Source organism: Rattus norvegicus, chromosome 10 (assembly GCF_021556685.1).
Source record: "Rattus norvegicus strain SHRSP/BbbUtx chromosome 10, alternate assembly SHRSP_T2T, whole genome shotgun sequence".
NCBI lineage: Eukaryota > Metazoa > Chordata > Mammalia > Rodentia > Muridae > Rattus > Rattus norvegicus.
Genome location: NC_141543.1, coordinates 70,795,001 through 70,819,457, shown reverse-complemented (window position 1 = coordinate 70,819,457; position 24,457 = coordinate 70,795,001). Strand labels below are relative to the sequence as shown.

Here is a 24,457-nt window from a genome sequence, read left to right as displayed (position 1 = left end):
TTTTTTTGTTCCTTTAAAGATCTTTGGCTGGATTACATGAACGAAGAATTGAACCATCCCTTCGGTAAACCTGAGAACTGCGGACAGATCTATTGGCGAGCCATGAGAATGCTACAGGGACAGTCAGCATCGATGTTTGTAGCTAAACACGCCATGCATCAGGCTGGCCACTAGGGAGGAGTGCCACCAATTTGCTGAACCTGTATTGCAAGTCTTGGGCAGGCTGGTGACAGTCGTGTGTGAGCTGTGGAGAGCTGGCGGGATTGATCTTTGTTACCTGGTACTCTGACTTGTCATTATTCTTTGGTTCCAGAAAGGAGAACTGCTGGTGCCTATCAAATCTAAACACAGAACTCATTCGGTTCAGTTCCATTTCTCGTTCCAGGCAAAGCATATACTGCTCTAGTCTAGAGTTGGTATGAGGGAGCCGGTTCAAACCCAAGAGGAAGTATTTTTTTGTGTGTCTTCTTATTGTGAAAGCCTGCATGATGGCTGTGGGGATAGGAGGGACTAGGGTGTGGACGGACTGCCTCGACCCTCCAGCTCCTGAATAATGATCCAGAGACTTTATTTATGAAAGCTGAGGCCTTATGGCTTAGGCTTGTTCCCAACTGTTTCCTATAAATTAATCCTATCTATATTCATCCACATTTACCACATGGTTGGTCACCTCTCCTCAGTCCCATATGACGAGTTCCAGGTCTGGCTGGCAGGTCTCCCACCTCTCAATTCTTCCCAGAGTTCCTCTCTGCCTGGATGTCCCACCTTTCCTCTCCTGCCCTGCTCTAGACCATCAGCTATTAAACCAATCAGAAAGTGATGGAGACGAATATTTATGAAATAGGAAGCAGGTGATGCTTCATAAAGATAACAGTTCCAAAGTCCGGACAGTATTCAGCACTCCATTGGTAAAGAAATCAACATTTGAATAATTCAAAGACAACCTTTACACAGTGCCCAAGGTTATCCCAGCACAGGGCAGTGCAGAGCGGAGAGCCGTGTGATCTAAGAGGCTGAACAAAGTAACTGTGTTATCTGTATCTGAATTGCATTTGTACTTTTAAATCAACCATTCAAGAAATACGAGCCTTCCTTCACCTACAAGAAAGAAAGGAGGCTGAGAATATGAGGAACAGGGAGGAGCTGGGTACTGGGAGAAGTTTGTCCTTTAGGAGGGTTACGGTGGTACAGAAAGTGATTTAGCCCAAGGATGGACAGGCCAAGGACTGTATCAAGGAGGCCCGAGCAGGGGAGGAAGCTGAAATAAATCCTTTCACTTTTTTTGATACTGGGTTTTGTTTTGTTTGTTTGTTTTTGATAAACCTAAATATGCCTTTGGTAGGAGCTTTACCACTGAGTCAGATCCAGCTGTCTTTTTATTTTCTGTTTTTGAGCAGGTCTTGAAAGTTTTGGCTGGCCTTGACAGTTCTCAAGTCTAGGTGGGCCTTGAACTTTGAATCCTCTTGCCTCAGCCTCTCAAGGGGCTGAGATGAGCCCTGAACAACTAGACCTGGGTTTAACTTAATATTGTGATATCATTGGAAGAGTATTCAGAACAAGTCACTGAATAGTAAGCCTTAATTCATGTTAATTCATTTAATAACGTGGGAAGCACCTAATGAATTCATAGCATTCCATTGCCTTATTCATTAATCTCCTGTGGGTAGAGCTTGCCATCTATTATTTCTTTAAATTATAAATGGTATTGGTGAAGATTCTGTCAGTCTTTGGTCACATTCACTGGTACTTCCTTGGGGGACTTATTTGACAGTGAAAGTGCTGAATTTAGGTAAAGGAATGAAATTCGCCAATCTGCTCTTTCCAGCATCAAATGCAAGAGGCACCAACACCCTTGTCAGCACTGGGGATTACGTACTTCATTTCCATTGTTTTATAATTCACCATTCAGTAAATGAAAGCGATACGTCATTGCTTAAACTACTTTTTCTTATGGACTCATGTTTTAAAAATACATCGAGAGGGCCTGGAGTTAAGAGCACTGACTGCTCTTCCTGAGGTTCTGAGTTCAATTCCCAGCAACCACATGGTGGCTCACAACCATCTGTAACGAGATCTGATGCCCTCTTCTGGTGTGTCTGAAGACAGTGACAATGTACTCATATACATAAAATGAATAAATAAGTCTTTAAAAGAACACATTTCGAATGTTACCTTTTGTTTGTCTCTCACTTCTTACAGATAAGTTGTTGATGTTCCTTCTTTCCTGTTTGCTGCTTTTGATGCTGGGAGAAATTTTTTTGTGACTCTGTCCCTTCTCCCCAGTGCTGAGGTCAGACCTGGGGCCTCACACATGCTATGTAAACATGCTTTCATGCTATACCTACAGGTTTGGTTTGGTTTTTTAAGATTTATTTATATATATGAGTGCTCAAGCTGCACGTACCTGTGTGTACCAGAAGAAGGCACATCACGTAGATGGTTGTGAGCCACCAAGTGGTTGCTAGGAATTGAACTCAGGACCTCTGGAAGAGCAACCAGTGCTCTTAACTGCTGAGCCATCTCTCCAGCCCCACCCTCAGTTTTAAAGGCTTTTTTTTTTTTCAGTTTCTTCTCTTGCCTTGGACAACTGGATCTCTTCCTCAAGCAGTTGACTCACTTCTGTAGCACTGGGTAGCCAATCTGCTTCTTCTTTTCTCGGTTCATTATACGACCCATAGACCCTTATTATATATTGAATCCTTATGCGGATTAGAACATATAGTGCACTTTTGAGCCTTTACTGTGGTTTGCTTGTCATTTGCCTCTTTGTGGGGTGGGGTGGGGGTTGGACACAGGTTCTCTTTATAACCTTGACTGTCCTGGAACTTGATCTGTAGATCAGGCTGGCCTCACAACTCATGAGATCCACCTCCCGAGTGCTGGCACTAATGGTTATGCACCACCATGGCCCAGTCTTGTCATTTGCTTTTTAAAATTTTAATTTTATAGCTGAGCATGGTGGTGCATGCCTTTAATCCCAGCATTTGGGCAGCCAGGGCTACACAGAGAAACCCTGTGAGGAAACACCAAAAGGAAAAAAAAAAACTTTTTTTTTTTTTTGAGTGTTTTGCCTGCGTTTATATCTGTGTACCTGATTTTTTTTTTTTTTTTTTTTTTTTTTTTTTGGAGACAGGGTCTCACTGTTAATCCTGGCAGGCCTCCTGGAACTCAGCGGGACCAAGCTAATCTCAAACTCACAGAAATCCACCTGCTTCTGTCCCAGAATGCTTAAAGGTCTCTGCCGCTAAGAGGGGCCACACTTGTCACATTGTAACCATGCTTAAATGGCCACACAGTTACCATGTTGCACACTACAGTAATAGAGCTTGTATTTCCATGGTTCCAGAAGATTCTGTCTGATAGGGCTTGCAGAGACAGGCAGCCAGACAGTTGTGGATCAGCACAACAGAGCATACATTGGCCACATTCCCTTTATAGAAAAGTCTACATAGAGGGAAAACTAACATTGAAGAGTGTGTGTCAAATGTCTGTTCACCACAGACCAGCACTGCCAATAGATCATACTGAGTCTAGCCTAGTCTAGTGAGTTTATTGTGGTTACTTATAGGAGCATGGTTGATTGAAAGGCATCACTGAGAGGCCCCCAGAAGCTATATCTCACCCCAACTGGCAGGCAGCCTCAGAAGTCTCTCCCAGCATTATCGGATTGCTTCTTTAATCTTGGGGTGGGACCCGTGAATCATTCTGCACTTAACCGAGTCTTCAGGAGGGAGTACATCGAGACCGACTGTTGGTGAAGACTACAGTTGGGTTATTTCCCCTGCACCTCTCCCAGGTGTCACCTTACTTTCTTTGAGGCAACAACAAGGAGAGTGACCAGGCTCTGGTCAGAATCTGACAGCATGGAATGTTTATTGGTTATACTGGGTCCACCCAATGATCAACCATTGCATAGAGCAGGTTAACCCTAAAGACCATCCCTAACTCAAGATAGGGACCTGGTTGCTAAGTTCTAGTCCACTTGTGAATGAGTTATAGTTGGATCACGTCCTAGAATTACAGAAAAACCTGTGGAATGATAGGGCGGAGAGTGGTCAACACGTCAGAGGGATTCCTATATCGTCAGGCACTCGGACCGTTTTAGTACTGTGATGGGAACTGAAGTGTAGAAGCTGAAGCACCCAGCAGGCATTGGGTAGGATTGACACTTGCCGTTTCAGACCCAGCTTCGTGTCCCGCCTTAAGAGCTACACAGGTGGGGTTGGGGATTTAGCTCAGTGGTAGAGCGCTTGCCTAGGAAGCGCAAGGGTTCAGTCCCCAGCTCCAGGGGAAAAAAAAAAAAGAAAGCTACACAGGTAGTTGCTTTCAGGATCAGTACCCCAAAAGTCATTTCTGAACCAGCCACGGACACTGGGGGAGTACGTGTCCTGTTAGCACAGGGTGCCCTCTGCACTGCCCTGCCTGTGTTTCTTTCTTTTTTTTCTTCTTTTTTTTTTCTTTTCTTTTTTTAGGAGCTGGGGACTGAACCCAGGGCCTTGCACTTGCTAGGCAAGCACTCTACCACTGAGCTAAAGCCCCAACCACACCCCCCCCCCCCCCCCCCGCCTGTGTTTCTTGACAGGAATTTCCCCCCTTTGACCTGGAGTAGCCATTGCCGAGACCAGTCCTGTGCAATAGATTTTCCAACCGGCAGCCAGATCCTGGGTACCTCATGGCTCAGCAACTTCCCAGGTGTGGAGCCTTGGCAATGTGGTTGGGAATCTCAGTCAGCTGTGGTCAGGCGCTGGCGGCCACGCAGCTACTTCAGGCCAACAGCTGTGAAGCTTGCAGGCAGGAGCTCTGCCAGCATCTGGAGCCCAGGGCTTGGTGAGTGGGGTGGGAAGGTGTGGGCAGGTGTTACAGATCAAGGGAAACCTGTGGCTGGCAAGTTGAGGCAGGTAATAGCCCGTTAAGAGGCTGCAGGGCAGGAAGCCTGTGGGTGTCGGTGGGTACTTTGAAGGCAAGCAGGACTAGGTTTCTCAGTGTCTTGGTGAGTGAGCATTGAGGCTGGAGGCAGAGCTGGGCACAGCTGCTGGGGAGCCTGGGTGAGGGCATCAGGAGAGGGCTTACCTAGTCATGCTTCCAGGGCAGAATGCTTGGCTCGCCCTGAACACTAGGTCATACACGTGTGTTCTTTTTTTTTTTTTTCCACCCTTCCCCTCCCTCCTTCACGTGTGTTCTTTTATGTCTAAAGAAACAAAACCCAAAGGCCCCTTTGAGTTGCTTTTTTTTTTTTTTTTGATTTATTTATTTATATGTGAGTATACTGTCGCTGTCTTCAGACACACCAGAAGAGGGCATCAGATCTCATTACAGATGGTTGTGAGCCACCATGTGGTTGCTGGGATTTGAACTCAGGACCTCTAGAAGAGCAGCCAGTGCTCTTAACCACTGAGCCATCTCTCCAGCCCCCAAAGGCCCCTTTGAATTCAGGGTTTCCAGAAACGTATTTTCATGTTGTGCCAGCCGATTTCTGTTTCATTTTTCTAAGACCATTACTAGTCTTCATCTACCTCTGTTCAGTGTCAGCCCTGCTTTCTCAGCGAGCTCCTTGGCAGTAGCCTATGCTGAAGGCCGTATCTGGCACCCCACGTTTTGCCTGGCACAGCACATATACATATTAATCGGGCTGGTGATCCAAGATGGCACTTACTAGAAGATAGGAAGATAGATTTGCAGAGAGAGTCACTTTGGATTATAGAGACTTAATTTTGCCAGGGCAGAGCAGGACAGGATGCGCTCTTCTCTGTGGAGGGTGGTGGCTTCCTGAAAGTGGAAACGAGAAAATGCAGGGCAGATGGCCTTGGAATTTGGGACCTAGAGCCAACAGAGGCAGACAGATACGTTTAGCAAGTGGATGTGTGTGTGTGTGTGTGTGTGTGTGTGTGTGTGTGTGTGTGTGTGTGTGTGTGTGACAGGGCTGGTCTTGTAGTGGAGGACTTTGAAAGTCAATTTTATTTTATATGTACTGTGAGTGCCTGCCTATGTATCTGTGCCATGTGCTTTGCCTGGTGCCTACAGAAGCTACCAGAGGGCATGAGACCCCCTAGGAACTAGGGAGGTTACAGGCAGTTGTGATTGCCCTGTGGGTGCTGTTCCCACTCACCCACCTCCACTTCCCAGGCCTCCCAACCAAGGGCTGCACAAATGCCCATATGGTGCCCCCCGCCTGGGGACCAAGTGCTCACACATGAGCCTGTGAGGGACGTTTCCCATTTATTGTTAATATGGGACTGATAACAACCGCCTCTTAGAGTTGTTCTGAGGATAGAGTGGGAGGATTAAGAACTGTACTGTCCGGGGCTGGGGATTTAGCTCAGTGGTAGAGCGCTTGCCTAGGAAGCGCAAGGCCCTGGGTTGGGTCCCCAGCTCTGAAAAAAAAAAAAAAGAAAAAAAAAAAAAAAGAACTATACTGTCTAACTCTGTAGCCATGGATCCTGCGTGAGTTTGCTAACTATAATTAAAGTGAGAAATCCTGGTCACATTTCTTGAGTTCCATTGGCACACATGGCACACAGCTCACCAGACAGATTTAAAATCATTCCCAACCTCAAAGAAAACTTGTGCATAGTGTTTTACCCTTGCTTGGTACTCACTGCCAGGGGACTTCTTTTTTCCGTTTTCCTTTAACAAACCGAGACTCTTCCAACAACCCTATGTCCATTTTACAGATGAGGAAACTGAGGCACAGAGTAAACTAAAGATAATTTCAGTTATTGCAAAAGACAAGTAACCATAAATCTATTATTTGGGACGTACATTCCCGAGGCATCCGTCACAGTGGAATTGTTCTGTGACCATCGTGATCATCTGGTTCCAGAACATTTTACTGCTCCAAAAGCAAATCCTGTGCATTAGTAGTTACTCCCCTCCCCTCTCCTGAGCCCACTGTCACTCATTGGCATGCTGGCTCCATCCATTTACCTATTCTGGGTAGGAAAACGTGAGTTGACTATAAATGGAATCCTGAAGTAGATGCTGGCTTGAGCCTGGCTCCTTTCACCTCAGCATATTTTTGAGGCTCATTCACTTGCAGGCTGTGTCAGTGTTTCGTTCCTTTCTGCAGATGAATGCTTCTTCCATCGTTAGATGGACCACATTTTGTAGGTTGTTCTCCATCCATCAATGGACAGACATCTGGAATGTGTCTTCTGTTGGTGTGGCTGGGCCACTACAAGCATCCTTGTTTTGTCTAACTCTGTCTTCATTTCCTTGGGTGCATTTGGAGGTAGAGTTAGTGGCTGGGTCCTGGAGGGCTAAGTTGCTGGGGAATCGGGTAAGGAAGTCACAGCTTGGTTCCATACTTAGTAATTGGCAGGACCGATTTGAACCCAGCCAGTCTGCCTTCAGACCCTGTGCTTTGAACGTCTCCTTACTGCTTAGAGCCTTTGTGACTGCTACAGTCTTAATGCCATGCTTTTTTAGGCTGGTTCCTTTCCCACCCTAGTCCCTGACTTCACGAAAGCACTCTACTTAGAAATCCATTGTCTCGCTCCCGGCAGCAGTCCAGTACTTGTGAGGCCTTTTAATAATGCACATTCCAGCTTCCCTAAAGGCAGGAGAAGGCTGCCTGTTAGGACTGGATAGACTCTACTCTTCTCCCCGCACCTCTGGCCTCCTAACTCCCCCTTCATCCACACCCACCTTTAATGGTCTCTTAGAGGTCAAAAGGCAGAACCAAAGAACAAAGTTAAATTCAAGCAGTTGTCTTCTGGTGGAGGCCCTTTGGTTTGATGGCGTATAAATGGCCCCGAATTGAAACCTGTATGAGGTCCCCCTTGTGGACTTCAGGACTTGGCAATTATGGCCTTGTTTAAGACAATGCATCTTGTTGAAGAGAGATGTCCAATCATATTTTTGAAAGCATCAACCAAACAACATTTCTGTAAGCGCTGGGATAACCCAAGAGCACTGTAGGCTGTTTGGCTGCTCTCTTGGGAAGTCAGCCCAGGATTTAATAAGAACCTGTGCGGACCTGCGTTTTATCAGTTTTAAGACCTTCCCTCATTAGTTTCCACAGTGGAGGCCAGAGTGTCCCTGGTTTCTCTCGCTCATGGGCAGGGAAAGGAAGGCTTTGCTGTGAGGACTGACAGAGCATTGGGTACCTGGGACCTGTCAGAGGAGTGTTCTGTCCCCTCACTGAGGAGGCTGGCTGTGGTTTTGCCTTTGTGCTTTAGGACTTTTTTATGTGCATATGTGCCGATCTTATTTACTTACATACAGGGCCTTGCTAAATACCCCAGGCTAGCTCCTAGGTCTAAGTCCTCCTGCCTCAGGCTGGGATTGTTTATACTGATATGTCTTACACATAATTTCGGCTTTTAAAAGTTGGTTTCTGTTTTCTTCATTTAGAAAGTTAGTAAGGGGAGATTGGGGATTTAGCTCAGTGGTAGAGCGTTTGCCTAGCAAGTGCAAGGCCCTGGGTTCAGTCCCCAGCTCCAAAAAAAAAAAAAAAAAAAAAAGAAAAACTACATAGAAAGTTAGTAAGGATTTTCGTTAAGAGATAACAGGGCAAAGCAATTATTTATTTTTTCCTGAAAATTTTAGACTTCTGTTATATTATTTTTCTTTTCGTTTTGACAAGATATAACTTAAAGGTAGAAGAATATTTTGACACAGGATTTTCTTGTACAGGCCCCCTAGGTGGGAAAGGCATGGAGGAAAAATCTGAGGCAGCTAGTCACATTGTTCCTGTAGTTGGGAGAGAGGGTAGTGAGGGTTGTGTATCTGCTTGCCTTCTCCTTAGTGCAATGATTGTGAGTGTGTACATGCACACTACAGTGCACCAGTGCAAATGATTATGAGTGTGCACATGCATGCTATAGTGCACCAGTGCAAATGATTCTGTGTACATGCACACTACAGTGCACCAGTGCAAATGATTGTGAGTGTGTACATGGACACTATAGTGCACCAGTGCAAATGATTGTGAGTGTGCACATGCATGCTATAATGCACTGGTGCAAATGATTGTAAGTGTGCTCACGCACACTATAGTGTACCAGTGGGGGTCAAACACAACTCATTGGAAGAACTTCTCTGACCCGGTGGGGTTCGGGCTCGACTCAGGTAGTCATGCTTGGCAGCAGTCACCGTGGCCCACTGAGCCACCTCACCAGTCCAGTTTTTCACTCAGTCTAGACGCCTAGCCTGGGGGTGGCACCCCCTTTCTCTTCCATTGAACATCAGAACGAGTTATGTCTAGTCTAGTTAGACAAGATTTCTCTGAGAAAGCAGCTCTTTATGCAAACGGAACACAATCTAAAGCACAAGCCAGCAAACGTTCCAGAGAGCGAGCGTTCAAGAAAACAAACCTATAAATACACCTCCTAAGGAGAAGTCTGTTCCTTCCTCCTTTTTTTTTTTCTTGAGACAGAGTTTCTCTGTGTAGCCCTGGCTGTCCTGGAACTCTCACTCTGTAGACCAGGCTGGCCTTGAACTCAGATCTCCCTGCCTCTGCCTCCTGAGTGCTGGGATTAAAGGCGTGCACCACCACTGCCTAGCTCTTTTTCTTTTTGTTAGGCATAGTCTCACATTTCCCAGATTGGTCTCAAATCCTCCGTGAGGCTGAGAATGACCTTAGATTTACGATTCTCCCACCTCCTCCTCCCTGAGATTACTGCCATGCTCAGTTTAAAAGTCAATTCTTGCTGCCTTTCCTTGGTAAAATATGTGAAGCACGAAGATATGAGGCTCGTCCTGATGGAAAATGCTTTCACTATAGAAAACATCGAACCCTCCCCTCCTCCCACGCACCACAAAAGTTTTAGGCCTTAACCCGGCCAAGGGAAAGAAAGCAAAGTAACGCTGACTTCACATTATAATCTAATCCTAATTACCACTTTTGTTACTTTACAAAGAAGAAAACATTCAGGGGTTCAGTGGGAGAGTGCTTTCTTAGCTTGCATGAGTGCCGGGTGTCAATCTCCAGTATCGTGCAAAACAACTCAGCAACAACAACAAAAAAATGAGCATCCATTTTCAAATAAGATTGGAGTTAAATTTACTTTCACTTTAAATTGAAGAAAAGAGGCCTGGAGAGATGGCTCAGTGGTTAAGAGCACTGACTGCTCTTCCAGAGGTCCTGAGTTCAAATCCCAGCACACACATGGTGGCTCACAACCATCTGTAATGGGATCCGATGCCCTCTTCTGGTGTGTCTGAAGACAGCTACAGTGTACTCATACAAATAAAATGAATCTTTTTTAAAAAATTGAAGAAAAGAGATGTACAAACTGAGTTTGCCTAGTGTCTAACAGACAAGTGTTACTCTAGTAGCATTGGGCCAAGAGGTACCAAGAGACAAGAAGTGAGTGGGCCAGTGAGATGGCTCAGTGGGGAAAGGGGCTTGCTGCCAAGCCTGATGGCTCGAGATTGTTCCCTAGAACCTAGGTTCTCTGCAAGAGCAGTGTGTGCTCTTACCTGCAGCGCTTTTGTTCTTCAACACCGACTGACTGGTGACCTTTTACATTTTATGTATTTACACGTGTATGTGTGTGGGAATGTGCGTGCCCACGAGTGCAGAGGTCTAAGGACAAAGTGGGAGTCTTTTCTCTCCTTCCACTAGGCGGATAACAGGGAAAGCACTTGTCTGCAGGCTTGGCGGCAGGAGCCTTTGCTGAACCACCTTACCAATCCCACTGCTGACTGTGGTTTACCCTTGAAGCAGCATAAAGAGTTCCTTCTGCACACAGACAAGCTTTACAGTAACTGCAGAAGGCAGAAAGTCCTAATGCACGCACACGGGAGAAGCCAGGAAGGTTAAACACATAGGCATCCTTCAAAGGAAGATGTTTAGCCCCTTCCTCCTGACATGCTGGGAATGGACGTAGTTAATAACCTGGTGAGCCTTTCCTCTCTGCTGAGCCAGGCTCCGCTCATAGCTCTCGGAATTTATGCTTTCTTTATCCCAGACCCTTCCCCCCTAAAATCTTGAGCATTATTTCTAGGCTATAAAACTCATCCTCATGAGAGATGTCATTCGTACTCTACAGCCCCCAAAGTGACTTCTGTGCATAGGGCCAGGCGATGCGTTTACCACAGTCATCCTCCCTAGACCCATATCTGGAACACTGTTTCTAAGTCACCAAGAACCCATCTGACAGCGACGCCATGTGCACTTTGTAAGGAGCTTCAGTATAAATGTCTTAAACTTTCTTGTACTCACAGGACCCAGTTCATTGTTATCTAAATTTTTTTCCCAAAATTGTGCTATTCTTTTTTTTTTTTTTTTTGGGTCTTTTTTTCGGAGCTGGGGACCGAACCCAGGGCCTTGCGCTTCCTAGGTAAGCGCTCTACCACTGAGCTAAATCCCCAGCCCCGAAATTGTGCTATTCTTAAATATGAGCTAAGAATGTCAGACTCCAAGAAGTCTTGGCCCAGCACCGGTTACCAAAATAGGGATGATTCAAGTCTCCTTGCCTCACCCTGATCCTGTTCCCTGCCTGCTGGAAAGCCTGAGGCACCCATGCTCAAAACTCTTATGGCTCTAGTTCTAGCCAACCTTCTGTTGTTGCTGTTGTTGTTGTTATCGTCATTGTTGTTGTTTTAGACCATTCTATGCTCTGCAGAGACGACTCAGAAGTTAAGAGCACCTGTTCCTCCCCCAGTTTGGTTTCTAGCATCCACACCAGGCAGTTTACAACCTCCTGTAACCCCAGTTCCGGGGCAACTGGATGACATCCTTTTGGCCTCCATGGGCTCCCATATCCACATGATAGATACATAAAAACAAATGTGTACACAAATACACAAGAACACATAAAATGCATTCATAAACAGCCAAGGTAAAAAAGTAAGGTGCGAGAAGCCCTGTTCTTGGAGTTCCTGCGACAGGCGGCCTGCTAGAAGTGACTAGTTTCCAGAGTGCTTCAGCTACTCTGAGGGACCTGGCCTCCTGGGTAGTAAGCGCTTGCCTATTGCTCAAAAGGCTGGATGTTTTCTTGGGTCTATTTTTGATCAGAGAATTCATAGACCTGAGTAGGCTTAGGTTTTATCACTGGAACTTTATTATTATTATTATTATTGTTGTTGTTGTTGTTGTTATTATTTACCATTATTATTACCATTATTATTATTTTAAATGGAGTCTTACCATGTAGTTCTGTTTGTCCTTGAGCTCACCATGTAGACAAGGCTGATCTTGAAGTCACAGAGATCTGCCTGTCTCTGTCTCCCTGGGATTAAAGGCGTTCGACATGAATTGCACTTCGAGGACTGCGGTACTCGAGACCTGAGTGTACCCTGGAGAAGAAAGGTGACCTCTTTGCTTCTGTATATTGGGCACTGATGAGCAGGGATTGGACTCCAGCAGACACTGGCCAGTCTGTGGGTGATTGCTAGCTATTTCTACTGATGGGAAAATGGAACATTTACTTAGTTTTCAAGGACTGTTGGCTGAGAAAGTAAGTGGCAAGTTAATTAAAGTAGCAATTATATAATCCTTACTTGGCATGAAATTCTACTTTCTACTTAATCTTTTAACACTTTTCATTTTATGAAGCCACTACTTTGTTGTTGTTGTTGCTGTTGTTGTTGTTTTTGAGACAAATTCTCTTTATATAGCCTGGGCTGTCCTGGAGCTCATAGAGAGACCCATCTACCTCAGCCTCCCAAGTTGCTGGAATCAAGGGTGTGCACCACCATAACCAGCTTGTTTTTAGTAAGGGGGGAAGGCTTATTTAGTACACGTAGTGGGCAGTGGATAATTTACCTCACTTTAAAGCTGAGGGTATGAGACTTCTCTAAGATCACATGGTAAGCTGTGAACAGACACACACACACACACATGCACATGCACACACACACACAGACAGACACACACAGACACAAAGACACATACACAGAGACACAGACACAGACACAGACACAGACACAGACACAGACACGCACACACACACACACACACACACATGCACACACACACACAGACAGACACACACAGACACAAAGACACATACACAGAGACACAGACACAGACACAGACACAGACACAGACACAGACACACACACACACACACACACACACACACACACACACACACACCGAGGAGGTCTGGTAGCCTTATCAGCCAGACACACCCTGGCAAGTCTGTGGTGAACCAGAATAAGCCACCTGTGCCTCCTTGACAAGCCAAGGGCTTCTTACCTGCCGCAGAAAAGATTCAGAGAATCATAGCAGCTAATTGAGTAAATTGTTTTCCAAATGCCCGTGAAGGAAGAATATACACAAAATCTCTCTCTCTCTCTCTCTCTCTCTCTCTCTCTCTCTCTCTCTGTGTGTGTGTGTGTGTGTGTGTGTGTAGGTTAAACATGTATGCTATTCAGTTTGGCCTATGCTGTCTGCACATCTTCTCTGCCTGCTTCAGGCACAGGGCTTTTCCTACCATAGAGGGAGTCATCATGGCTGCCTGGTGCTAGCTACTAGGAAAGTCTTCTTTCTATTGAGCTGCATCGGCCCAGTTCAGCCTGTGGTCCTATTATTCTTTCAGCTACTGGAAGTTAGCAGCCTTCCCTCTCCCTGGCTGCTGTCGTCTGAAACCGAGAAGGGTAGAGGGAGGGAGGAGGTGCTGGAGGTGGAAATGGAGATTTCCCGGTTTTTAGCATTTCCAGAGTTTGAGATTATTTATTGAGGAGTGAAGAGTTGTAGGTGTGCAGAAGGCTCAGGTCACAAGGGTGGGTGGTGGCAGAACCAGGTAAGCACAGGTGTCACACAAGCCATACTGAGAAGGAACTCTTAGGGAGGAGGGGACTGTCTTAGACAGAGAGGACAAGGAAGAGGACACTGAAGGACACCTTTGCTGTGCTGCTGAGTGTGATCGTGGATGTGTGATGGGGTGGGGCTGGGGAGTTCCTGTGGTCACCCCAGCTGTGCCTTCACCGCCACAGTTGCTGTTCACTAGGGCAATGGTGACCGTTGTCCCTAGCTTCTGTCACAAGTGTGAACCAGGCTAGGGAGAGGTGGTAAAGGGACAGAAAAAGAGAATGACAGAAGCCAGAGGGCCACTGAGGAGCAGAGGACTGTCACGAACAAATGCAATGAATCTACCTTGTTTTGGACAGGGTAGAATGTGACTGTGGCTGGGCCTCAAACCAGAGGTCCCCCCGAGGCATAGAGACATCCTCTACACCTGGAGGAGAAGCCTTTACTCTTCATCTCCTCCTCCTCCTCCTCTTCCTCCTCCTCCTCTTCCTCTTCCTCCTCCTCTTCCTCCTCCTCTTCCTCTTCTTCTTCCTTCTCCTCCTCCTTCTTGTTCTTTTAAATCACATTAAAAATGTATGAGTATTTTGCCTGTGTGTGTACATGTATATGTGCAACACATGTATGCTTGGTGTCTCTGAGGCCAGAAGAAGGTGTCAGAGCCCTCGGAACTGGGGTTACAGATGGCTGTGAGCTACCAGGTCTGTGCTTAGAATGGAACCTGGGTCCTTTGTGAAAGCAGCAAATACTTTTAACTGCTGACCCTACTGGTCCATCCCTGAGAAAGTTTGCTTTAGACAGTATCTTTAACCAAGAATTTTCTCCAGGCATGTGCTAGGGGAGGGAGTACCATGAATCAGGGGTGGTGGTGTGGTGTGGTGGTGTGGTGTGGTGGTGTGGTGTGGTGTGGTGTGGTGGTGTGGTGTTGTGGTGGTGGTGTGTCCTCCATTGATGAGCTACAATCCTTGTTCTGGCTATTTACAATTTATATAGGTAATTTTATATATAACTTTATTAATTTAATAAATTGTGTGTGTGTGTCTTTCTGTCTTTCTGCCTATCAATGGCACATGTATGCAGGTCAGTGGACAATTCTCAGGAGTCCATTATCCTGCCTGTGATTTTATGGGATCCAGGGATTAAATTCAAGCATCAGGCCTGTGTGCAGGCCCCTCTGCCTGTGAGCTGACTTGATGGCCCATTTTGATGCTTTAATACACTCTTGTTTTTGATTTATGCCTTTTTTACTGTTGAGAAGTGTGTTTCTTCCTCCCATTTCTAAGTTTGGTGCCACTTTAGAATGGCAGTCTAGTCACCAGGAAACCTTGGCAGGGTGGTGTTTCCCCAAGCTGCCTGTGTGCCTGGGCCAACCAGGGCCTTTCCTTTCTCAGAGCAACTGGCTGGACTCAGCTAAGCCCTGCTGCAGGAGGGAATCTGAGCCTGTCTCCCTGGGAAGCAAACTCCCTGGCTAAGTAAACATCTTGGTCCTACACTGCCCTTGAGTTCTCAAAGTTTGCATTCTTAGCTCCAGCTTTTGCAGGGTGGTTGGAATAGGGAGAAATAAAAAATGATCCTGGCCATAATCCATTCTAGAGCAGAAGCCCCATCCAAACTCCAGTGATGGATTTGGAGGCATGTGTGCTCAGAGTGCACTAATGTATGCAAGTGTGACAAGCCAAGAAGAACCACAGGGTTGCAGGGTGTAACGGAAAGGCTGGGCTGCCTCCCACTTTGTTGACTTAGCCAGTCTGGCTGCAAAGCCAAGACCTTTGGAGAGAATGGCCTTCCAGGTTCCAGCAGTTTCTATTAAGCTGGTTCTGTTATTTTGGTCCCCCCCCCCTCCCCGGAGCTGAGGACCAAACCCAGGGCCTTGCGCTTGCTAGGCAAGCACTCTACCACTGAGCTAAATCCCCAACCCCTATTAAGCTGGTTCTGGACGACTAGATTCTGCTTTATATTGGTCAGGAGGACAGGATCTGCACTACGGCCACATCTGGCTGTAGGCTCTAAAGGAGACATTTCCTTTTCTTTCACAGGGCTGCCCACTGGTCCTTCTGTTCATGTCAGAGAGAAGCTGTCCCATTCTTGTAATATTGTATCGTGCTTCATTTTCATTTCTTTACATTTTCCCTGATGAGGTAGTTTTGATCTCTGAAGCAATCTGCTCTGACAACCTTTCATTAGCTGCTGAACGAACGTGGCTGATACAAGTGAGAGAACCGTCTGTTTGGCAACTGCAGGCAGGTCCTTGAAGTTTCGCTCAGCTGCTACCGGTGGCTGTATTCCTATCGGCCAGCAGGGGGCGGCAAAGGCACATTGACTCTGCAGTCTCCAGATGGTGGTTCAAGATGACTTTATTCACTGGCTTCTTCCTTGTTGACAAACTATTGAATTCTCAGCGTCAATAGAAACCTAACTATGACAGGCTGTTCATGGGGGTGGAACCCAAGGCTTTGTGAGTGCCAAGCAAACCCTCTGCCAACTGAGTTACATTCCCAGTTCCAGGAAGTAGCGTTTATAATTCCCACTTTATAGAAAGAGAAACTGAGGCTTGGGTGGCGAAACAGCTGGCCAAGGGTCACGCACACAGTGTATAACTCATGTCTGATTCCGAATTCAGGGGCCGTGTGTTTATTTTTTCTAAAGTGGGAAGCATTTTAGATTTGGCAAAAATCTAGGGTGAATTTTATTTCAGATGAAGCAAGGGAATCTGGTGTGGGTTTACTATTCATTAAGTTCAGTCCGTTGCCTTTGAGACAGGATCTCAGTAGCCTGCACTGGCCTTAAGCTTGCTGGTGATCTTAAGCTCCTTCATTAGTTGCCCCTGAGCACCTGCTGCATACTGTAGACACAGGGGCAATGAATGAGGAAGACGAACACACAAGACTTTAAAGGAACTCAGATAGAATACCTCACACGATGCCACAGAGTTGTTGATGTGAACCAAGGGTCTGTGGGGAAAGGAGGAGCTTGGGGGGGGTGGAAGGTCAAGGAGACCTTCCAGGGACCTGGCAGCCTCTAAGTTGAGTCCTTGAGGACTTAGACAAGTGGTGTCGGGGGGTCATCATCTAGGCCATGGGACTTATGTGTTTAAAGACCCCTACATTCGAGGGGCCTTGTGGGATGTCAGGGCAGAAGCAGGGGACCTTGAAGTTAGGCTGACAGCTTGAAGGACTTTAACAGGAATGTGACATGGGTGGTTTCCCTCTCGGGAGAGTCTTGGGAGGAAGCTAAGGCTGCAGACCATAGCTGGAGAGATGATGATCTGAATGAAGGGAACGGCTATAGCAGAAGGAGGAGGTGAGCAGGCTGCAGCTATTTCTAGAAGGAGGAATGGCAGGAGTGGGGACAGGCTGCTAGGGTGAGATCAGGCTAGGGTACCAGGTGAATGATCTCATTTGTAAGAGTACTGTCACAGCCCCATTTCAGGAAGGTGGCACTACAGTGTGCTCACAGAGCATGGCGGCTCCCCAGATTATGCAGCCCTGTACTTGGAGCTTGCGAAGGTCACACCTCTAGCCACCCATGGCCTTCTGTCTCAGTCAGGGTTCCTATTCCCGCACACAGCATCATGACCAAGGAGCAAGTTGGGGAGGAAAGGGTTTACTTAGCTTACACATTCACATTGCTGTTCATCACCAAAGGAAGTCAGGACTGGAACTCACACAGGGCAGGAAGCAGGAGCTGATGCAGAGGCCATGGAGGGATGTTCCTTACTGGCTTGCTTCCCCTGGCTTGTTCAGCTTGTTCTCTTATAGAACCTAAGACCACCAGCCCAGGGATGGCACCACCCACAGTGGGCTGGGCCCTCCCACCCTTGATCATTAGTTGAGAAAATGCCTTACAGTTGGATCTCATGGAGGCATTTCCTCAAGGGAGGCTCCTTTCTCGGTGATAACTCCAGCGTGTGTCAAGCTAACACACAAGCCAGCCGGCACACCTTCCTTCCCCTCATGCTCTCAGCGGATACTCATGGATGGTGTTTTTCTTGCGCATGGCACCTGGGATAGACACTTTTGGTGCCTCTCTCACATTTCCTTCTCTTGGAGACTTTACACCTTCCATACAGCCCACAGGGTGTTGGGGACAGCTAAGAACACTCCTGGACACAGGGGCAGTGCACAGGGTTCTACGCTAGGTTAACTCCCAGAACCATATATTTTTTTTCCTCTCCCTTCTTCACCTAGACTTGCCCAAACAAATTGCCACAAAGCTAGTTGATTTTAAGACACTAAGTTCTGGAAAGTGCAGTAGGAAATGGGACCAGCAGTGCTGTGTTCCTTCTAGAAGCTTCTGAGGAAGAGTCTCGGCACCGTGTACTCAGGCTTCTGAGGGTTACCCACATTCCTCTGATCACAGTGGCTCATTCCTCACTGCCCCAGGCTCGTGATGATGGACTCTCCTCTCTGTTTGGCTTCATTTGTTAGGATGCTTGCTGTTGGATTTGGGGCCCATAAGAGTAATCCAAGATGCTCTCAAAATCCTTAACACATGAAAGGACCCCTTTTCGAAATGAAGTCACATTTATAGGTTTGGGGGTTTAGGCAGTAGACATAACTTTAAGGCTATCCCACTGTAGCCTCTGCACATGACAAGACATAGGAATGCCACTGTGATTATGTCACTGAGCCCCCATCAAGTAGGCAACGCTCTTTGGGACTTGGAGTTACAGAATCTACTAATGTCCTCCTGATGGTGTCATGCCAGTCTGACACAGTCCCCCCATCCCTACTGCTGAGTGTGTCTTGATTAACACCTTGTGTCTGTCTGGAGTCCTGCACTAGGGCAGGTACTGAGGAGAGGACAGACGATGACAATTGGGATTCTCAGCTGCTACTGCTGACACTTTGTGCGCCCTTCAGCAAACCATAGCTTGGCTGGCCATCCTCTTGAATATAAAGAGGCTGTCATTCATCTTTGCAGAAGGCTTTTTTAAAGTGGAAGCCAGTGCAGAGTCTTTTGCTATGGCCACTGCATTCCAAGAAAGATGTAATAGAACTGGAAGAGGGCCAGATACCAGAGTGACGGAGGGCTTTTGCCATGGAGACAGCCTCCTCAGTGAGATTCCTCCAGCCTGGAAGGACAGAGGATGAGGATGGAGATAAAGTTCTCCCTCATGGTTAGGGGTGTTGATAAGGCCACAGAGCAAAGCAGGCTTGCTCACTGGGTCCCAGAGTCCTTATGAGCGCAGAGAACTGCTTCTAAAAGTCTGAGAAGTTGTTTGAGGGTGAACGAGAGAGAGAGCCCAGTTTTAGTGTGGAGAGATGGGCTTGAGGCCCACAGGCAGTTTGGGGTGGTCCAGCCAGAACCAGAGAAACGTGGTTCCACTTCCACCTCTGGATATTTGACCCTCATCAAACTCCTCTTGGAGTCTGAGATGGTGCATCAGTAAATTGGGGGACAATAAACCCGGCATAAACCCCAGATACAGTTCTGGGCTTCCTACTCCCTAAAACAGGTACCTGTGAGACTCAGCTTCCTGCTGGTTTCTGTAGACGGATTTCTGTGCGAGAGCTTGCTTTTTCTTCATTGTTCAAGGACTGCTGAGTGATTGGTTCCTCTGCTTCACCTTCCCCGGTTACATTATTAGGTGTATAAAAAATACTATTATGGGGCAGTGAGATGACACATCAAGTAAGAGCACACACCTCAGACCCACTTAGTGGAAGGAGAAAACCATTTCTTCTTCCTTTTCCTCCTCTTCCTCCTTTTCCTCCTCTTCCTCCTTTTCCTCCTCTTCCTCCTCCACCTCCTCTTCCTCCTCCTCCTCTTCCTCCTTCTTCTCCCCCTCCTCCTCCTCATCATCAATGGTTTTTCAAGCCAGGGTTTTTTGTATAGTCCTAGATATTCTGGAATTTACTTTGTAGACCAGGCTGACTTTTAACCCAGAGATCCGCCTACTTCTGCCTCCTGAGTGCTGAGACAAAAGGTGTGCTCCACCACTGCCTGGCTTGAGAACCATTCTTACAAGTTGTCCTCTGACCTTTACAGTTGTGCCACGGTGCATCAATAAATAGTTGAAAAATACTATTTTATCTTCTATCTTTACAGCCTTCCTTTAATTCCATGTCTTCCTATAACGATAGTCCACTTTTACAGCAAAAGCAAAATTTCTTTTTTTTTAAAAAAGATTTATTTATTTATTATATATAAGTACACTGTAGGTGTCCTCAGAGACACCAGAAGAGGGCATCAGATCTCATTACAGATGGTTGTGAGCCACCATGTGGTTGCTGGGGTTTGAACTCAGGACCTCTGGAAGAGCAGTTGGTGCTCTTAACCACCGAGCCATCTCTCCAGCCCAAAAGCAAAATTTCTTAAGAATTGTTTGTACTGGGGAGGCTGGAGAGAAGGCTCGGTGGTTAGGAGGGCTTGCGGCACTTAGCTCCCAGCCCCCACATGGGGCAGTTCATAGCCACCTGTAACTCCACCTCCAGGGTATCGGACACCCTTCTCTGCCTCCTGCAGGCATCCCCACTACATGAGGTATACACATAGGGAGACGCATGCGTATAAATAAAACACTAAAAATCTTTAAAAGAAAGGATTGGCAGCGGAACTCCAATCCTGGTCTCTCGCTTCGCTCTCCTCTCCAGACACCACCCGTTCCACCACCTTCTCCACCAACTGCTGGTCCCTGGGCTCTGTGCGGACTCCCAGCCAGCGGGTCCCGCCTGCCAGCAGCGCAGCCAGCGTCTATGCAGGTGCTGGGGGGCTCAGCGTCTGGGATATCCGTGTCCCGCTCTGTCTGGGGTGGCTCCATGGGGTCCGCAGGCCTGGCGGGAATGGGTGGGGTCCAGACTGAGAAGGAGACCATGTAAGACCTGAACGACCGCCTGGCCAGCTACCTAGACAAGGTGAAGAGCCTGGAGACCGAGAACAGGAGACTAGAGAGCAAAATCCGGGAATATCTGGAGAAAAGGGGTCCCCAGGGCGTCAGAGACTGGGGCCACTACCTCAAGACCATGGAAGATCTGAGGGCTCAGATCTTTGTGAATTCTGTGGACAATGCCCGTCTTGCCGCTGATGACTTTAGAGTCAAGTATGAGATGGAACTGACCATGCTCCAGTCTGAGAGTGATATTCATGGACTCCGCAAGGTGGTGACTGACACCAACATCACAAGGTTGCAGCTGGAGACAGAAATCGAAGCGCTCAAGGAGGAGCTGCTGTTCATGAAGAAGAATCATGAGGAGGAAGTCCAAGGCCTGGAAGCTCAGATTGCCAGTTCTGGGTTGACTGTGGAAGGGGATGCTCCCAAATCTCAGGACCTCAGCAAAATCATGGCAGACATCCGCGCCCAGTATGAACAGCTGGCTCAGAAGAACCGTGAGGAACTGGACAAGTACTGGTCTCAGCAGATTGAGGAGAGTACCACGGTAGTCACCACCAAGTCTGCCGAAATCAGGGACGCTGAGACCACACTCTTGGAGCTGAGACGCACCCTCCAGACCTTGGAGATTGACCTAGACTCCATGAAAAACTAGAACATCAACTTGGAGAACAACCTTGGGGAAGTGGAGGCCAGATACAGGGTGCAGATGGAGCAACTCAATGGGGTCCTTCTGCGTCTGGAATCAGAGCTGGCACAAACTCGGGCAGAAGGACAGCGCCAGACCCAGGAATATGAAGCCCTGTTGAGTATCAAGGTCAAGCTTGAGGTGGAGATTGCCACCTACCACCGCTTGCTGGAGGATGGAGAAGATTTTGGTCTCAACAATGCCCTGGACTCCAGCAACTCCATGCAAACTGTCCAGAGGACATCTACCCATAAGGTCGTGGATGGCAAAGTGGTGTCCGAGACCAATGATACACCAGAGTTCTGAGGCACTAAGGCTGAGAAGAAGGGAACCCCCTGGGGACTGGGGGACCAATAAAAGTTGAGAGTTCACTGGAAAAAAAAAAAAAAGGAAAAGAAAGGATTGCCTGTGCTCAGCTGGGTGTGGTAGTTCACACCTATAATCCCGGCATCCAGGAGGCTCAGGCTGTGGATTCAAGCCTAGTCCAGGATACTCTGCTTGAAAACAAAGCAAAGCAAGGGTCGGTTGCTGCTTTTGTCTTTTCCTTCTCAATGAACCATCATAAAGTGAACCTGTCCATGTCATAATCACCCAGATTTTATAAAAGAATATGGCCAGCACCCTTTCTTTGCCCCAGGTAACTAGGGTTCTGATTTGTTATGCCATAAATCCCTTTAATCTCTTTGTAAAATACATGTAACATAAATCATTTACCATCTCAGCCATTTTATTTATCTATCTATCTATCTATCTATCTATCTATCTATCTATCTATCTATTTATTTATTTATTTTTCCGGAGCTGGGGACCGAACCCAGGGCCTTGTGCTTGCTAGGCAAGCACTCTACCGCTGAGCTAAATCCCCAACCCCATCTCAGCCATTTTAATGTTTTTGTTTTACTTTTTTTTTATTCAGTGAGAGTACTCTGCTGCACATACATCTACAGGCCAGAAGAGGGCGTCAGATCCCCTTATAGATGGTTGTGAGCCAACATGTGGTTGCTGGGAATTGAACTCAGGATCTGTGGAAGAGCAGCCAGTGCTCTTAACCACTGAGCCAACTCACCAGCCCCCTCAACCATTTTAAAATGTAGAAGGTGGCGCTTGGTACCCTCACAGTGTTGGGCAAACCTGCTGCTCCTAACCTCAGCACATTGGCACCACTTAGAAGGAAGAGCCTATCTGTTAACATCAGCCCCTCTTCAGCCCCTGTTCACTCAGCGGGCAGCATCCACAAAGCTGCTTTTTAGCTTTGTGGGCTTGTGTATTCAATGCCTCCTAGAAACGGAATTACACTGGGTGCAAGGCCTGTGTCTGACATCTTTCTTTCAACTTAGTATTTCCAAGATCCTTCGGTGTTGTAGAATGTCTTAGCACTTCATTCCTTGTTTGTTTGTTGTTTTTTTTAAAGCTTTATTTATTTATATGAGTACACTGTAGCTGTCTTCAGACACACCAGAAGGGAGCATCAGATCCCATTGCAGATGGCTGTGAGCCACCATGTGGTTGCTGGGATTTGAACTCAGGACCTCTGGAAGAGCAGTCAGTGCTCTTAACCACTGAGCCATCCCTCCAGCCCACTTCATTCCTCGTTATGGCTGAATGGTGTTCCACTGTATGGATGTAGCACACTTCCCCACCCATTCACCGACACTTGGGCCCTTTCTACCTTTGGCTATTGTGATTCGCTCTGCCATGAATCCCCCTGCCCCCTATTTATTTTCGAGATTGTAATTACATCATTTCTCCTTTTCTTTCCTTCCTCGGAACCCTTCCATATACCCCTCCTTGTTATTTTTTTTTAATTCATTACCTCCTTTCTCGCTGCTGTGAATCTTAATGTCCATTTAGCTTGTTTTCTGAGATAGAGAGTCTTGTTATGTATCCCAGACTGGCCTTGAATTCTGAATCCTCCTGCTTTAGCCTTAGGTATGAGGATTATGGGCGTGAGTCACCATTCCCAGCTTAATGTACTGGACAGGGTTTTGCTGTTGTTGTGTGTGGAACAGTTTTAGATGAGTTTGAAATTTAAATGAGCTATGCAGTTTATATTCCTTTTAAACTGGTTTTATTTATGTAAATTTGTTTTGTTTGTTTTGTTTTGTTTTGTTTTGAGATAGGGTTTTTCTGTGTAGCTGTGGCTGTCCTGAAACTCTCTTTGTAGACCAGGTTGGCTGGCCTCAAACTCAGAGATCTGCCCACCTCTGCCTCCTGAGTGTTGACTAAAGGCATGCGCCACCACACCTGGCTTATATTTTTATTTTAATTAGTTAATTAGTTAATTAGTTAATTAGTTAATTAATTAAACCTCTTTTTGGTGCAGATTGAGGATGGAACCTAGGGTTCTGTGCACGATAGGCAAGCCACCATGCTTGGCTTTGGTGTGGGATTGAGGATTGAATGATAGGCTAGTGCTCTACCCCTGGGTCCCCAGCCCATGACTTTATCAGCTTTCAGTAGTGGTGATTCATCTGTGCGGTGGCATATAGCAGTGGTTGGCTTGCTCTGGGTGCTGGATTCTGTGTCACTGTGTGGCTGTATGATCTGTTGTCGGGGGGTTATTTCCAGTTTGGGGCTGCTATGCTGATGCTGTGAAAGCGCTAATTCATGTCTTTTCATGAACACATGCGCAGCTTGCGATGGGACATACACCCAGGAAGGGACTCATGGGTCACAGACTACATTCAACGCTAGAGTGTTGCTGTCAAAGGGTTTCCCTAAAGCTCGCACCGATCCACACTCCCACAGGGAGCGTGTCAGAGTGTCGTTTGCTCCATGCCTTTGCCCACACACTGCATTTCAGACTAGTTTTGATCTTAGCTTCTCTGGTGGGTGGTGATTTTCTCTGGGTAGCCATGACCCCGCCTCATTCAGCACCTCGGGCTGCTGTCGTCAGTGACTGGTGCTCTGTCCTGCCCCACTGAGCCAGTCCCAACACTTGGAACCATGTACACCCTCCTCCACACACCTCCTCCTTGGCGCGGGCTTGCAGGGCCTCAAATTCCCTGGCCTTCTTTCACCTATATTGGCTGCTCCCTCCCAGCCACCACACCCTATTTCTGACCTCTGACCTCTGACCGCTGACCTCTGACTGTCGGCTGGGCCTCGTGCTCAGCACTTGGTTCTTTGCTCTGTTCACACTCCCTTTGACGAGCTCATCTGACTGCGTGGCTTCACACACTGTCCACGTGACTCTGTCCCTAACTTGGATCTGTACCTGAACCCTTCCCCTGGATTC

General features: G+C 47.1%; 1 protein-coding gene and 1 pseudogene across 1 annotated transcript in view; both read left to right on the top strand.

Annotated features, from left to right (window-relative positions):
- Utp6 (UTP6 small subunit processome component) overlaps nt 1-2,155 on the top strand; it is a 30,764-nt gene extending 28,609 nt beyond the window's left edge. Inside the window, 1 exon segment of the mRNA NM_001398803.1 lies at nt 20-2,155. Coding sequence (NP_001385732.1) covers nt 20-174 — 155 coding nt within the window. The 3' untranslated portion in view covers nt 175-2,155.
- A 15,003-nt stretch (nt 2,156-17,158) lies between these two features.
- On the top strand, nt 17,159-21,533 carry Krt18-ps1 (keratin 18, pseudogene 1; annotated as a pseudogene).
- The last annotated feature ends 2,924 nt before the right edge of the window (nt 21,534-24,457 follow it).